The following is a 14,175-nucleotide window of genomic DNA, read 5'->3' as shown; positions in this document are numbered from 1 at the left end:
CTGATTCGTGATGGCCAAAAACTTGCAAAATGTTCTTTAGTTTCTCTTTGATACATTGATCTAACTTGCACTAGATTTTGCAGCCTTCTTGCATGCCAGCTGTAGCAGGTGGAGAAAGTGCATTAAGCCCTCTCGTGTACACTAGCACCCAATCCCATGGGCTTTTTTAAAAAACTATACACTTACTTTCAGTACTGCCTGTGGCAATCCTTTCCATATTTGTCCTAATGGTTTTTAAAACAGTCCTGGTGTAGGCCTGTGGGAAGTTTAGTAACTCTTCAAGAAGGGTGTTTTAACTGCTGTTACAGATACCTTTTACACAGCAGATAACATTAGCTCCCTCAGAGGGAATTAGAAGATTCTGAAGTTCTTGCAGTTATTTATACCTAGATATTTAATTTATTTAAAACTACATTTTGACTTGTCAGTGTTAGGTTTACGGTTGGACTCAATGATCTTAAAGGTCTTTTCCAATCTACATGATTCTGTGAATTTATGATTCTATGATTTCAGCTTCCCTGTATTGCATTTACAGTGCTCCATACACATACGTGCCACCAAGCCCATAAAGTCTTCCACTAAGGCGGCTATATTAACATCTGTAATCTTTGCTGCCATGTGTTTCTCATTATACCAAGCTGTATTATGAGGCAGACTGCCCTCTCCCTTCTCCCCCGTTGTCCCCACATTATCCCTCCTTTCTGCAATACACTGTTCTATCCACCTGCATATATGTTGTTGTGTTGCACTCTCTAGTTGTAATGTTATCCTTTTTCTGTGTTATGACATCACATAGAAATCTGGACTATTTCTGCAACACCTTGCATAGTGATACTGTAGAATATGCATACAATGTCAGAAGAAGTAAGGTACTGTCAAAGAGAGCTATGTTTCCAAGTGGTGATTTATCTGGTAATTTATTCCTTGAGCAATCAAGCCTTTGATTGGCATGATGAAAACCAAGGTAGTAAAAGCTGGGATTTATAGACACCAGGAGACAGACAATAAAACTACGATGCTGATGTTCTCAGGTACTCTTAGATCACTGTGAGGCTCAGCAGTACATCATACTTCCAATTACCTCTGGCAGTTTTCATACCTCAACCACTGCCACCAGAAAAGGAAAGGAGTCAGCAGTAAGTGCTTATTATACGAGTGCTGGATGGCGATAGACTTTGCTTTGTTCTTGGTCCCTATGGACTCAATGTACGTTGAGGCAGAAGGTTGAGATAATTTTGAAGAAAATTTGAGAGGTAAGGAGCAGGGGATGTGCAATATTGAAGTTGTTGATCCACCTTGTTCAGTGCCTGCTAGTGTGAAATATGTCAAAAACAGGGAGAAATTCCACTCCTTCCCTTCCTCCCCCCCTCCTATGCATGTAAGATGGCCATACTTTCCTGTTTTGCTTCAGGGCAGTGAGGAAATAGTGCAATGTTAATAAGGTTTGCAAATCAGCATCATGCAGAAGTGCTGCATACCATACATTTCTACTGTGAGAGTCTGTGGGATGTATCTTGCATCTGATTTATTATCACACTTTGAGTTGCTGTTATGTCTTTTCACTGTTACATACCTGTGGTTCTCAAACCAGCCCCTATAGCACCCTCAGTCTCTGTACACATTTTTCAAGTCAATTGAGCTCTCCATATCCAGAGCTCCTGCCTCTAATGGCAAAATTCACCCTGAGCCAAACTTTTTACTAACATAAATATGCAAAATCTCATTAAAGTCAGTGGAGCTGTGCCCATTACAATGGCAGAGATTTTGGCGTCCTGTGCCCATTTTGCATATTCTTGCAGGTGAAATGCAAAAGCAGAGGTTTTTCTGCAGGAGACATCCATGATTTTTCCTAGGCCAGGATCTAATCCCCCGCATAGCTTACAGGCTGGTGATATGGAGAAGTTTCTAATACGTAACCTTGAGAAAATGGTCTTCAAAGCCCATATCCAGTCATCTTATTTAGACAGAAGCAAACCAGAAAATAGTTTTTTTCTACAGACAGGCATGACTGCTGGTAGAGCTGTCTCCTGTCTTAGAATGATCTTTATCTGACAGTGGTGTGTAAAATCAGAGAAGAAAGGCAATTAAAGGAAAGGCCATTACAGTGGTGAGTTTATTGGTAACTCTTCCTGGTATTTGGGGAGATCTTGCACAAGCACAGCTGGAGTGCATGTAACGAGAGGAGAGGATGAAGAGGTGTGTCCTGAGGTGTTTTTTTTTAAAAGTCAAGATGTGGTTACTCATGTTGGTAATAAAGCATGTCCATGTGTAGAGAGTTGAGAGCAGAAGTACGGGTTGGATGTGACCACCACCTTTCATTTAACGTAACTTCAAGAAGTCACTAAATTCCTTCTGTGTACACAGAAAGCTGGAGCTGTGATAATCCTCATCTTGAGTGTTGGTGCATGGAAGTCAGAGGTAGGTGAAGGTCTTTCACTAATGAAAGTTTTGAGTGAGTTTCTGTGTCTGCAGGAAAAAAGAGAAAATCCTGAGAACAGAGTAAAGGAACTGATGGGAACAGTTAGAGAAGCATTGGTCATGTGGCCCCAAGGAAAAAATTAGAGATCTTGTGGGCAAGATAATGATTTAAAGAGGCTTCAGACTAGGAGCAGTCTTCTGGCTTTCGTTTCTTCCATGCCATGGTAATTAAATATTTTTACATTTTTTTTTAAACAAATGACATCACTAACCAATTCTTTCACCAATCTCCCTATCCAGAGTACCCTACATTTTGGCTGGACGAAAAAATGAATAGTTTTGAAATTATTTCCATGCATGTATAAAAACCGTGCAAGAAAGTGATTAAGTTGTGCTGAGATAGCAAATAGAAATACAAACAGTAAAAACAATGCTCCCTTTTTTATTTGAATTGCTTGAAATATCCCTGTCAGAAATGCTGCCAGCATCCACGCCTTCTCTGCACAGAAGGTTTTGCTTGCAGGGTAGCGCAATGGCCACGCAGTTCCCCTGGCGGCTGGCAGCCAGCTCTGTGGTGTTGTGAAGGTAGCGTGAAAACTGGAACAGAAAGAGCCATCAAATGGGCAGCAAACCCTGTCTTCCTTTGGAAGACAAAGCAAATGTCATGAGGTGTGTCTCTTACTGGATGTAGCACTCGCTGTTGTGTTAAACCTACCAGCTTGCATGCTGAAATTCAGTACCTGACCACACAACGCTGGACAGATGCAATGCTGATTTTACTGATCCCTCTGCTCTGGAGAGTAGGCTGAGTAGAGGGTGCAGCTGATTCTCTGCGTGATTTGCTGGAGGGCAGTGCTAATGAGAAGCCCCTAATGTGGAAAAAAAGGGCTTATAACGGGGGGGGGGGTGGGGGGGTGGAAATCCAATGAATGTTTAAAAAGGGAGATTCAGCTCAGCTTCTCCATAGGGAGTTTGCTGACCAGCTTGCTTCTTTTTGATATCGCTGCAGATCAGCAGTTCATCCTCTGTATTACAGACCTTCCAAAGCTTGCTAGCTCTCCCTTCCAGTGACTAACAGTACATTCTTGCTATAGATGTGCAAACACATGCCGAGTTTATGAGATCAGAGACTGGATATTTACTGTTACCAAGAGAGTATTTATCTATGATTTACAAGTATAATAAAGTAACATAATCTAACAAACAATTGGAGGAAATACATTTCAACATTGTGTGTCGTCAACAGATTTAGATGCAGTGTGATATCTTTTAGAGTCAAATAATAATCTTCAATCTCTACAACTCAGCCTTTTTATAGTAGAAAGGAGCTTCTGTAGGACAGTATATCAATAGATTATATATTTTTGTATCCTGCTTTCTAAAGCAGCCCAATTCAGAGCTGTGACTGAGGAAAACCACAGGCAAACACAGCATCATCAAAGAACGTGGTCTACACCTCACACTCCTATCAGATTTATTATCTTCCCATGGCAAAATAAGAAATATGTTTCCTTTTAGTTTAGTGAGTTCTGATAACTTCTGTGATTAACAGGAACATTGATTAAAATCAGGTCACTCATTAATTTAACATAATGACAGGGTATAGGCAGTGCCTTTCGAAAAAGCAATTAAAAGGAAGAAAAATATCAAAAATGAACCTTAGGGAAATACTGGTGAACAGCTGACCTTTATGTACTATAAATGAAATTCAAGCTAAGCATAATTTATCTTTGTTATTTTAATAGTCAGAAAAATTACAATTAGGTATAATGTTTTTTTCTTAATAGCTGGCATAACTAATAACAAACAAAAGAAAGAAAAGTAAGGGGGAAAAATAAATAAGAAAACCATGTTGCAGATCAGGCAATCCACAATAACACATCTTTTGTCTGTAGAATATATGTGCATTTTTTCTTCTACTAGACAGGTTTATCTGAGGAAGAAAGAAAGGCGGAGCAAATTTAGTCCTAGGGAAATGAAAAGTAAAGCGATACCTGAAAAACAGTTAAGCAGTATGCACTAGGTTATCTTACGCTTGTATTGTGTTAACCTAATTTATTTTTACCTACCCCATTGTTTAATTATAGATATAAACTAAGCACAAATCAAGAACTATATAATGTCAGTGAACATTGCCTACGTTTAACGTTTATATCTGTTGATGCTGCAGTATTCCAAATAGCAATTTGTGGATTAGACCTTGGACTGTCAGCCCCAGAGGGGCATTTTCCAGCTGCTGCCAGCATTGTTTGTTTGTGACAGGTTCTGTTTATGCATCCCTTCATGTAAGTGCTTAAAAACCACATCGTCACATATTTGAAAGCATAGGTATGTTTAAATATTTATGGAATTAGAAGAATTTTTAAAATCTTCTTCTAAAAGACTTAGTGGGAATTTGTGTGTTGAAGTACACATGCTGCAGATACAAACAATTTTTTAAACTGGCTATTAAAATCACACTAGCACCGTAATATATCTCATATTCACAAGAAAATGTTCTTTTTGTGTGCTTAGCCTGGAATAAGTAAAGCAGCCCTCATCAGAGCTCCCGTCCACAATGAACGTGCAGTGTCCTGTCCTGTGTATAAAGGTGGCCAACAGGTTCCAGATGTTAGGGGTTAAAAATATCCATTGAGTCACTCTGTGTCTCTTGAGCAGTAGTTAGCGGCTGAAGGGTGACATCTTCGTATTCTTAAATCTGTTCTTAGACTCTGTGTGAATGACTAGAGCTCCTGATTTTGTGAAGTGGAATAGTTGGTCTAGTGCTGGTTGAGGTTCAATTTGTCACCTTTGCACGGAAAAGAACTGGAAAGATGCTTGCAGACGCTTACTGTTGCATTAAATAAGTGGCTTCTTAAAACACCTCTATGCTTAACGGTTGCATAAGGCTTTCTACTCTGTTTTGGGCACAGTGCTCTAAGGTGGTATGTGTATGTGTGGGAAGAGGGTGCTCAAATCTTAGGTGCTTGCCTGAGGAGGGCAATGCCAGACTGCAGTACCTCTGGCTAGTCCTATTTTACTCATGTCCAGATCTAAATAAAGTGTAAGGGTGCCTCTTCCCTTCTCCAGTGCAAACTTAACTGAGTTGGTATAACCTACCGGACACTGGTGACCCCAGGGGGACAGTGTGGAAGGAAAGCGATGTGCACTGAGCCAGGTAAAGGTAGATGTTACTGGTGACACATTTTGGTTGCTTTCTCCAAGGTGATATAGGTGCCTGCCCATGTAAGCTTCTCCTCCACCTTGTTTTGATGCTAACTACCAGTGAAGTTAGACTCACAAAATAGCCCAGCTTGGAAAGGACCTCCAAAAATCATCTGGCCAACCTTTTGTGGAAAAGGGAGTCTAGATTAGATTATTTATCACCCTGTCCAATCACATCTTGATAAACCTCCAGTGGTGGGAACCCTACCATGTCCCTGGGGAAGTTGTTCCAGTGATTGATAGTTCCCAGTGTAAAAAATTTCTTTCTTATGTTGAGGAGAAACCTCTCCCAGTGCAACTTGTACCCATTGCCTCTTGTGTTCTCCCTGTGGCTTCTGGTGAAGAAAGAGCCTCCATCTTTACAGCCACACTTTAATGTGAAGAGGTCAGAAAACTGTGAGTTAAGTTTGTATGTTCAGTGCTGCACTGGGAGGGAATGGGATAGAGCAGTGTAAGAAGTAAACTACCTTCCTGCTGTTTGGTACCACCTTTCTCTGTCTTCAGCAGAGATGATGGGCACACTGTGTATCAGCGCAGCTAATGAAGAAAACATGTCCTGCGTGTGCAGGCATGATGACATGAGGATTGAGAAGGGAGGTGTTGAGCTGTGTCTACATCCCATAGGTGATACTGAAGAGTGAGCTTCTCACAGATGTCTCACCTGTTGCTGGTAGTGCTAGGGCTGCATTGGTGAAGTGCAGAAGTCCACAGTGCATGAAAAATGTGCAGTGGATGTTATCTATGCAGCAGTGACCATTTGAGCTGGCTAGGTGGACCCCATCCCTCCTTCCAGTGACAGGAGGAGGCCATGTGCCACCTTGCCCACACCACGTGCCAGCATTTAATGCATACACCTGGTAGTCCTGCCACCACCCCTCCCTGCCCCAGGAGCTGGCTGCTCCCAGCAGTGCGACTCCTGAAATTGTTCTTGTGTGGGTGGTGTCTTGTATACACATGTTTTTGCAGAGAATTGTTACTGAGTGTTAGCTGTGTTATACATGTGTATATGTGTATATATATCCACACACATATATATATATATGTCAGAGGCAGAGCAGATGCCCTATGCAGACGAAGGAGCTTGTTGCAGTTCTTTCAGACCTTGTCCCTTTTCGTGGTTGGTCTGTGAAGGATGGCATTTTGACAACTGCTGAAGGAAGTTTTCACTGTAAAGAGGCCCGACCATGCCTTTTAGATTATTAGGTCTCATATTAAATGCAGAACCTGCTTTTAGCATGGACCTTTCCCATTTGTAATTTCCCTCATCTGTTCTGCAGTTCTTTGGGACTGCTCAAGCCTCCCGAGAGCAGCATGGTCCCGCTGCTGAACCAGTTCTCTTCTGAAGGCTTTTGTTACTCGCTGTCTGGAGAATCTTTGAAATGGATGGGTTTCTATGCACACTCCTGTTTTTAAACAAAGTTTCAGGGCAATTATCCTTAGTCCAAAAATTGGGATTTATATTTTTGCTGATCCCCCAAATTTAATATTTATTACATAGGTATGTCACATGTAAATAACAATTTTCTAAGCATTGAAATTCTTGAAATCATCCAAAAATCTTTTTCTCTTCACATAGTGCATGGACACACAAAGAAGATAAAAGGGATGTGATCATTATTTTATAATACTTGGTGTGCTTAGTGGTAAATCACACAGAAAGAACAAGTACTGAGTAACAGGCCCAAAGGGAAGAAACCCCAAATTGTATCATCTAAAATCAAAGTAACATCTGGAGTAGTTTTTCAGAACTGTGGACACAGTCTCCTCTTTTGGTTGCTCCAGAATATTTTCATTAGGAAGAAGATGCAGTCATACAGCTCTGGTTGATGCTGTATCAATTGGCATTGAGCAGTAGCGTATGCTGCACAATTTGTTAAATCCCATTGTTAGTCCATAGAATCACGACTCTTATTTATCTATATCCTTTTTGGAGGTGGGATTAAAGTCAAGTTTCTTTGGGTGTTTCTTACCCAGGATTTTTGTTTCTTGGTGACATACTGGTATTTTCTAAAATATATTTTAATTTGAAAATCTCAGGGTCCTCTCACAACCATGTGGTGTGTTTCTTTTTTTTATTGCGGCTTCTGTGGATTTACTCCTGGGTGTCTCTGAAAAAAACAATTAAAGATCGTGCTTCGTAACACTTCTTTGAGAAAGCTTTTACCCAGATTCTGTTGGCAAGAAGCCTGAGTTTCTTGCATTGCAGGCAACATGGGGTTTTGTGGGGTTTTCTCCTTCAGAGGCATATGGGACTGTATTTTCAAGGAGTTAACAGTCCCCACAAGGAACAGATTTTTCGTAAGTATTCTGCATGCAGAAACCCCTTGATTTATATGGCCAGTTTTAATAAATCTGGTCAACTTGTGTATTATGAATATTTCTGCTAATTGAACCAGAAATGACTGAATTAAAGCATATGTCTAGACTGCAGGAGAACTGCCCTCAGTCTCTGTCTGTTAATCACGGGAGGTGAGGACCAGATGGAGTGGTGTGGCTCTCTTTTGGCCCTGGTTTCCTTCCCATCGATTTGAAATATGCATCTGAATCCAAGAGCAAGGCAGTGCTGTTGGGTGTTACAGCAGAGCGACAGCTCTCCAGAATTTGTGGAATAGACTTGAACAGCATAGACTTATCCCCTGTCTGATGGATGACATAACCACTGGAAATACACTTTCTATCCGGTAGAAAGTGCCATAACTAACTAAATAACCCTGTTCCTCCCCTCTGTTGGAACCTATCCTCATATTTTAAGGCAAGGTTGATTTGTTGATTTTTCCTCTCTTTCTTGACAGCTCCTGGACTGTTTTGTCATCCCAGTGGTGATACTGCTCTCCTGGTTCTTCTTACTGGTACGATACAAGGCAGTGCATTTCATTGGGATTGTGGTCTGCATTCTGGGCATGGGCTGCATGGCAGGAGCAGATGTCCTTGTTGGGAGACAGCAAGGAGCAGGTGAGTAAGGATGGATGGGCTGTATTCCCAAGTTTTGTTCAGAGAAACCATTGACAAGAACATGTCAGACTGGGACCAAAGAAAAGGGGAAATTGGCAAGAAACCCTGTGTCTCCATGGATCCAAAGCACTGCACCATTCAAAATTGCTTCTTTGTCAGAAGGAACAGAGAACAAAAATGGATCAACACTTAAAAGTCAGCATTGCTGCAAATGGACTTCATGGGCCCTGTGTCTGCAACACACGTCACCCTCTGTGCACACTGCGGGAACAAGCTAAAGACTTGTAGTATCATTGTTTGGGCTTACTTGTTTGACTGCAAACCTCAGTTGCTTCCTTTCCAAATGGGCTACATCTTTGAGTAATAAGCACCTCTCATGTCCCCTGTGTACTATTAGTTCTCAACTTTACTCCTTTTTCATACTGAGGTGGGGTTGCTGTGTAGGTGTAGAAGATGCCAAACCTACATAGTAACTGTACCAGTTGGGTTTTGCACACAGTCTCAGAGTAAAGGTTTGGGATTTGCCTGTGTCACTGCTGGAGAGAACCTTCTTGTGTGTACAATGTTCTGTTTTACGTGCCGCATCATATGAATAACGTGTGTGTAGCTAAGCTATTAATGCAGACTAGACAGAGTTAGATTTCATCGATCAACTTCCTCTGTCACATTGATTTCTCTTGTGCCAACCCAAATGATGTGGGAAGGCTGGAAATTCTTTTCAAAGATTGTCAATTAGGCACAGTTTTCATTCTTAATTAAAAGCGCTGAATTGTGAGCTGAGCATAATACACTGGGATTTAAAATACTTGACTCAGCTTTCTGAATACAAATGCAAGTGCTCTGAGAACTGCATTTGCCAGGATGCTACTACATAAAACAAGGGATTTTGTGACAGTTCTTACCATATCTCCCTGCCCTCTTTTATCCCTGTCCTTTATCCTAAAAGGAGACTTCTAGTTCATTGGTCTCCTCCAGAAATAGTCCTGCCTCAGCTAAAAAGGAAAGAATAGACTCTGTACTATAAATCAGCCAGCCAAAGCTGCATTGAGAATGACTGATTTCAGAGGGATTGGGATTTCAACACTGGGTTCTGGAGGAAACAGCCTGTGTCCCAGTAATCTAGAGAGTAACATGCTGGGGTGGGTGAGTTGTGGATCAGCAGGAGTGTGTAGGGCAATGGACCTCAGTGGACAAGGAACAGACTGAAGAACAGGGACACTTTGCCATCCAACTGCAAGAATTAGGTATTATCTGCCATATTCACTACTAAAGCACAAGTATAGCTGTTAGGTGAATTTGTCCAGAAAAATCTGTTAACATTGCATTATTGCCTTTTAATTTGGAACTACGCGTGAAAAACTCTGTCCATGCTTACTGCTACGCAGCTAGACTGCAGCTTTTTTCTTTAAGTGGCAAAATTATGTTACTAATTTTATTGTCTTTAACAGAGTAAAATAGATCAGATGGTTTAATTTATCTGAAGAAGTAAAACAATACATTACAAATCTACAAATAAAAAGAAGTATCGGTAGCAAAAGAAAAAAAAAATCTTGAAACTCTTCATTAAATGGTTCCACAGCATCTATAGGATATTTCCTAGGTCTGGGCAAACAAAAGAAAAGAATACACCAAAAGCATGATGCTGTATTAGTCCTCAGTAAACTCTGTTTATCCTACACTTTAGGGGACAAGATCTGTTGACACCTGTTGACTGTATTATTTACTACATTGAAGTGCCATAAGGCTCTGCTAGGCACTTACTGCATACAGCAATCTAGCCTGCCAGCTCTTACAGTAAGGGAAAATGAACTAAAATGTATCACTGAGAGTTTAACAGGTATTTTCCATACTATCTGCAGGAATTAGGTATAATGTGTAGGCATGCTCCCAGCTTTCAGTAAATAAATATATGGTAGTTTACCTCTTTTTTTTGTATCCCGGCTGATGTTTTACACATTACTCAATGGGAGAAGCAATTACTATCAAGTACTTTGTACGCTAGCACCTTACATGCCAAGTATAACTTAAAATAACACTTTCCTGAAGTAATACCCCTAAGGTGCCTTGGTACTTGTGCTCCTGTAATACACAGGTGTCTAAGACACAGAGGTCTAAGTGTTTCATCCAGATTTTTCAAAGCATTTCACAGCTTTAGCTTACCACAGTCTCTGAAAACCAGTCACTTCAGTCCTGGTAATAAGTATATGAGAGTATGTTTAGTCTAAGATGGGACACATTGAGACTGATTTTTAGATATTATGATCATCATTAATTACAACCAAAAGCAAAGAGAACCATCTCTTAATGCTGGGAGGTAAGGTAAAAATGTGGCAAAGTGGCCTAGCGAGAGTGTGAAAAACAGTTGTGTCAGACCATAGTTCATATTCAAATTATTTTTATTACACTATAGTGCTATAACTGGTCCCCAGAACATTAAGTTCTCCCTGGACTGTATGACTTCTGCTTCCAGAGAACATTAAATATGCCAATGATTAATGCAGAGCGTGTTGTGCCAGGCTGTGCCTTGTGTTTCTTTACAGGAATGACCTACCCCATTAAATTGGTCAAGTACAAGTGTATTAACCTACAAGTCTTTACAATGCCTCTAGTCAGTTGATACATATTTCCTTAGCAATGAAACCAGTAGATGCGTGTGGATTTTACATGCATGAAAATATGTATATTGGGATATGTCAGTCTTGGGAGAAAGTTCCAAAGTCAGCCTCTTGAGGAAGCAAAGAAAAGGCATTTGACAACCAGGATGCTAGGAATTATTAGGAAAGAACCCAAAAGCATAGTATAAAATATTTTAATGCCAGTATATGTTTTGAGGCATAAACTTCTTGAGTACCATTACTTTAGTCACTGCATCTCAAAAAGAAATGACCAGAAAATAAGCCTATAGAAACAATGGAGAAAGGTGAGAAAGCTGTTCACAGGCAGAAAATGGTTTCAGGATGAGGAGACTGTAGACAGAATGGGACTTTTCATCTCTTGGAAAAGGCAAGAAAGATAATATGGTAAACGTACATGAAGTCTTGGGTGGTATGGAGAAGGTCAATAGAGAGTGATCCTTAAATATTTCTCACAATCAGAAAATTATGGGATGCCCAATATAATTTTGAGGTACCATGATTAAAAGCTAAAAACATGAAGTACTTTTTAATAGTTGGCCAAAATTATATGAACTTTACTCAAATTGATGAAGAATCCCTCAAGATCTATTAAGTTTGATGGTCTAATGCAACTTTCATCTCAGAAAATCCCTAATCTACTGAGAACTGGCAGATAAAAATCCCTCTGTGCTTTCCTATTTCTTTATGCTTTCCTCAGCCACCCTGTGCTGCCCAGTGCCAGAGGAGGGTCCTAGGCTGGGTGGATCCACGCTCTGACCAGCTCTTGGCGTCCTTTTCTGGGAAGGCCCCAAGGGTTGAAGCTCTCGCTCTCTGAGCTTCAGTGCACTTTGGGGAGAGCCATCACAGTGTGGTGCCTGGGGCCATCCCATCTGTATGCAAACGTTCAGTGTCTGAGACGTCCTTGTTTCACAGCTGCAAAAGGATGATATTTTTGTCTCAGCAGTTCAACACAGTCAAGCTCTAAGGTCAAAAGCCTTTCAGCAGTACTTCCCCGAAGTGTCAGTGAGTAGCTGTAATAAATACCAAATGAGTGAGCTCAGTGAGGAATGATTGGAGCAACTGTGGAACATCAAATGCATCAGGAGTATGAAGAGGTTTTGTTAAGTGCTGGTGCTTATTTTAAATTAAGGGCATCTTAATCTTACATGTTGAAAAGATCATTTTGAACCAGTGAGAATGTTTGGCTTCCATTTTTAGTTACTGCAGTGTATTTTACAAATCAATAACAAAAAAAAAGGCAGTAACTTAAAAAATAAATCGAGGTATTTTAAAAGAAAACAAAGTGGGTTTTTTTTCAAAAAAATTCCAGTCTAGCACTTCAGCATTTCTGCTGAATCTTTTCAAAGGGAATTCCATTATATATAGCCTTTTGGAATGTGATTCTACAGCAGTGTCTGACAGCTTTGTGAAGCTCTTGCAGAAATCATTTAACAAGCCATAATGTGCAAAGGGAATCACATCAGTTTACAAAGCCAGGGCCTCGGTTTTCAAGCTGGAACTTGATCTTGATCAAATCTCCCTGCAACCCTCCCCACCATCCAATGATAGAAGTCTCCAAGACTTAAAAAGATTTCAAACAGTCTTGGATAATGCAATGTTTTAGCAATTATATATGCCTGGAGGTACTGAAAATATATCTTGGTGTTCATTGTATGCCTTAGGTACTGCTATGTTAATTGAACCTCTTTTAAAAATCTGTCGTTATCATCACCCTCTGTCTACACCCCATCCTTCCTCCTCTCTTTCTTGTCAAACAGCTTCATGTGAGAATGAGGTCAGTATTGGGGTTGTAATGATTTCTTCACTTATTTCACAGGTACATGGAATTTTTCAGTTGGTTTCGCATCTAAATACTGGACATGTTTTAGACTGGTTGGGTTTCAAGATGAGATGAAAACTGCTCTATGTAGCCTAGTCACATTCTATCTGAAAAAAAAATTAATAATAAAATAAAAAGTATTAATTGCTTTATTGTTTTTACAATATTTCAGATTCTTTCAGATTCCCTTATCTACAGCAAGGATGATGCTGTCCCTTTACCTCTGCTAGATTTTGCTGGGATATTTATTGAATGAAAACTGTTAAAATGACAGAATATTTTTGTTCTGCTTATTAGTGGCTTATTATTATACGGGCTACTTAGTGACTGAGGGTTGAAATCTGTAGGGAAGAACTTGCAATGGTTCTAGGCCAAAGATGGTTGTTCTGAGATATTCTGATTTTTCCCATCTTTATTCCTAGGTGAAAATAAACTGATAGGGGATCTCTTAGTACTGGGTGGAGCAACGCTATACGGCATCTCGAATGTTTGTGAGGAGTATATCGTCCGAAATCTGAGTCGAGTGGAATTCCTGGGCATGATCGGACTCTTTGGCTCCTTCTTCAGTGGAATTCAGCTGTAAGTGAGCAGATTTGAGCCCCAAGGTCATTCAAATAAGTGCAGCTGTGGCCTCCATTGAGGTAGTGTAACCCTCTCTTTGAAGGTAGCCGTTTCCTGTGGAGAGTAGGTGTCCTCTGATTCTGGAATTTGCGTTGGTTTTCCTATTTCACATTGGTGGATTTGAATAGTAACACAAATTTGTACCTCAGTGCTCTCCTTCAAGGCATGGTGTCCTTGAGTAGTCATATGGGGAGGGAGGAGTAGAAGACACATTCGACCATCTTGTTGCTGGAAGGCAAGTGGATACTTCATGTTGGTCTGATCTGTGAATAACAAAATCTACAGCTCCCGCTGTTCTGTTTCATAGTTTTAAAAAGTCACTTAGCTTTCTAAACAGGTAGAAAACATGTCCAGTTAGAAGTTATTTTACAGATAGGCTCGTTCTGTGTAACTAAAATATGATATGGCAGAAATAATGGGAAAGCCTTTAAGAAACTGGCCTTTTCGCTTCAAAATATTTAGTACTCAGGTGATTGTCTCATGGATTTCAGGAACTACCGTGGCCTGTCTATATCCACAGGTACC

General features: G+C 40.4%; 1 protein-coding gene across 2 annotated transcripts in view; it reads left to right on the top strand.

Annotated features, from left to right (window-relative positions):
• The window catches only part of SLC35F1 (solute carrier family 35 member F1), a 257,831-nt gene that overhangs the window by 207,146 nt on the left and 36,510 nt on the right, over nt 1-14,175 (top strand). For both annotated transcript variants that reach the window (XM_080389531.1, XM_080389532.1), the window contains exons 4-5: nt 8,415-8,574; nt 13,452-13,608. In XM_080389531.1, the coding sequence (XP_080245657.1) occupies nt 8,415-8,574; nt 13,452-13,608 (317 nt within the window). The remainder of the gene's footprint in view (nt 1-8,414; nt 8,575-13,451; nt 13,609-14,175) is intronic.

The sequence above is a fragment of the Falco punctatus genome (assembly GCF_963210335.1).
Source record: "Falco punctatus genome assembly, chromosome: 5".
In the NCBI taxonomy this organism is placed as follows: Eukaryota; Metazoa; Chordata; class Aves; order Falconiformes; family Falconidae; genus Falco; species Falco punctatus.
Note: the sequence above shows the minus strand (reverse complement) of the source record. Positions and strands in the feature narration are given on the sequence as shown.